The following is a 3,123-nucleotide window of genomic DNA, read 5'->3' as shown; positions in this document are numbered from 1 at the left end:
TGGCATCAAGGAAATAAAGATGAACTCCGACCTAGAAAAGGTCATGACATGAAATGGTCATGTGACAAGCATGGTGTTTGTGAGAATTCTGTATTTAACGTTATTAAAGGTGTTAAAGAATCTTTAATATACCGTGGTAATATTTTTTGTTTCAGTTGTTTCTTGAGCTCATTTTTACTTTTTTTTGCATTGTTTAGGTAGGCTACTGTCCCTATATTTACTTCGTCATGGCGTCTAAGTTCCCAACAAAGAAGAGTGGAGAGGTCGATTTTCGTAAAAGGAAAGGTCACGACATGACATGGTCGTGTGACAAGCATGGTGAGCCAATCAAATTTTACTGTAAGAAACACAAAATTCCTATTTGTCATCCATGCGCTACCAAAGATCACAGCCAGAAACCATGTGACCTAGACGACATCGAAGATGTCATCTTCGAAAGGAGGAGACAGCTGGATGAAAAACGGCCAAAAATACAGGAACTCCAGGAACAAATGAAAGCCCTCATCACGAAAATAAAGACTACATCAACGTCAGGAAGTACTCATCTTCAGACAATTAACAATAACATTCAAGCATCATATCACGACAAGATCAAATCTGTTGGAGAAAAGGAGAACAGGATGATTAGGGTTATTAACGAGGAGGCAGATGAGGAAATAAGACTCGTTAATGAGAAGAGAGGAAAACGGATCAAATACTGCAACACTGAGAGAGAAAATGAGCGACAAATCATCAAAGACAAAGAAGCTAAAATTCTATCAGAAGCTAACACAATCAGCGAAAGCGTTTCCAAGAAGATCAAAGATCTTAATAATAAGAATCAGCATTTAATAAACACTATTACGAATATTGAATCAACCATCAAACGTATAAGCAAACATGATGAAACATTGGTGAATGAAGCTCCTCACCTACTTGCATCTATTGATGAAAATTTAAGTTCGAATGTTCATCAAGATGTTAGCGATTGTCTTGACCGAATACAGAGTGAAGTTGAGAGAGTGAAGTTTGTAGAGGGGGAAGTAGGTGGAGAATACTATGGTAGAATTGATGGATATATCGGTAAATGGGAACTTGTCAAGTCAATCCACATTCCATCGGTTGTTAACGAGTCGCGTGTGTGTGGTTTAGTCAGTGATGATGAGATATGTGTGCGAGGTGTAGGTAACAGAGACATGTATGTTACAAACATCAACACTCAACACACAGAGAAAGTCATTGATGGAGGTGTGTGGATTACATCATGTGCGCCCATAGACAGTAACGTAATAGTATGTGGTAAGGAGAGAGATGATTGCACGGATGACAGGTTAGATGGATGCATCACTCTCTATGACAGACAATGGAAGGTGTTTAGAGACATCAGCATACCAAGGAATGGATGCAGATTTTTTTGTATTGTATATGTTGATGTTGACAGGGATGGGATGATCATCGCTGCTCAGGAAGATCAGTCTAATATCTACGTCATCAATCATGCTAATGGTGAGATAGTAGACACTATTACGATGCCGGGTAAGAAGGTGTGGGGTGAGATACAAGCCTTGTCATCAGGTGATATCGTTGTGAAGACAGGTAATCAATACACTGTCATCTCACGATCAGGAGAAGAGAAGGCTGTCATACAATGTGATGAGTGGGACTGGCCACAGTGTCGCGTTGACAAACTGACAGACACACTCTACATCGCGTACTGGGATAGAGCGCGTAAGGTAAGGAGGATCGTGAAATACGTGAAATCAGAACGTTCTCCCTTCAACATGTTCATCAGCCCTTGTCTTGTTACTCCTTCTGGTAACCTTGTAGGGTTTGATGGACGCAAGCTTCATCTTTACAAGAAGATATTCATATTGTAAATCATCAACTATTTCAATGAATGATGACTTGTGTAAAAGAATTATAGACGATTTTTTTTTATTTTCATTTTCATTCACGTCCCCAACATGACTACATTCATAATGCGCGTGGTGACGGTGTGAATGTTGTATCAATATACAGGTGCAATGTATTGGAGTGGTGCAAGAAACTTGCAATCGATTGTCGGTCAATTTGAGGTTCCAAAATCAATTGAAAGTTGTGCATGCCATTGAAAAATTGCAATTGATTGATTGTCAGCTTCTTGTATCAACAAATATAAAATGATTTGCTCTAGTTAAAATTGATCTATCAATTTGCATATGTAATTTGCAATTGATCGCAAATATTTTATTATGTCTTACAAAATGCAGTGACTAATATTTACCCGACTATATTTATATTTTGATTCAAATGTAGAGTTTACTCGTAAACTGAATAAAACAAATACATGTACGAATTGGTCAACCAATTGCCTACTTTAACCACATGATCCTTGTAGAACGTCTATGGGAATGGCTGAACCCAGTATATGACAAGTTAATTAATAACTTGTGTTAGCTGAACCCGATCATTTACCAAACGCTATTTCGATCAATGTTATTCGGTATTATTCTCCTAACAGTGATCGTTCTACCCCTGGATTAAATTTTCTCTTACCTTTGAATCCAATCTATTCATCAGGGTGATTTCGTTTTATATTATTGCAAAAAAGTTGTAGTAAATTAAAATTGTATTAAAATGAGAGGGGAAAAGTGATGTGAAGTACAAGTAAGTGTAGGAACCATGTTATAGTGGTTCTGACTATCACCTTGTAAACAGACGGTCGTGTGATTGAATTCCAACATGCCCAATGAGGTCTGGCGTCATTTGGCAAGGCGTTAATCCTCACTTTGCCACTCTCGACCCAGATGATGAATGGGTACCAGGTAGGATATAAATGTCATTGAAGCTTGTCCAGTACTTTGTGCGCCTCGACGGCTACTGACTGGAATACTCCCCAGGGAGTGGAGGATGTGCATACTTTGTGTGCGGGAATGACTGATTGAATGACCGGGGTAGTAGTATATCTGTAAATTGCTCAGACACACTGTTCCGATGTATAAAGGGTTATATATAAACGCGGATTATTAGTATTAGTGTTAAATTAAATATTCAGGAATGAATCATATTTCAGCTCGCGCTGAGCACTCGAATTATTTGATTTATAAAGTATATCTCCTCTCGTAGTGAATGGAGGATACACACATTATGTGCGAGAATGACTGA

The 3,123-nt window shown here is 38.4% G+C and overlaps 1 protein-coding gene across 1 annotated transcript; it reads left to right on the top strand.

The window, feature by feature from the left end:
• The first annotated feature begins 215 nt into the window (after positions 1–215).
• Positions 216–2,008, top strand: LOC121416441. Its single transcript, XM_041609938.1, has one exon. It carries the CDS (start codon positions 228–230, stop codon positions 1,854–1,856), a length of 1,629 nt encoding a protein of 542 aa, XP_041465872.1. The 5' UTR covers positions 216–227; the 3' UTR covers positions 1,857–2,008.
• Positions 2,009–3,123: the final 1,115 nt, after the last annotated feature.

Source organism: Lytechinus variegatus, chromosome 6 (genome assembly GCF_018143015.1).
Source record: "Lytechinus variegatus isolate NC3 chromosome 6, Lvar_3.0, whole genome shotgun sequence".
Lineage (NCBI taxonomy): Eukaryota > Metazoa > Echinodermata > Echinoidea > Temnopleuroida > Toxopneustidae > Lytechinus > Lytechinus variegatus.
This window is presented reverse-complemented; position numbering and strand designations above follow the sequence as displayed.

Coding starts and splice junctions, on each gene's coding strand:
- LOC121416441 (XM_041609938.1), top strand. CDS start 228: ATGGCGTCTAAGTTCCCAACAAAGAAGAGTGGAGAGGTCGATTTTCGT.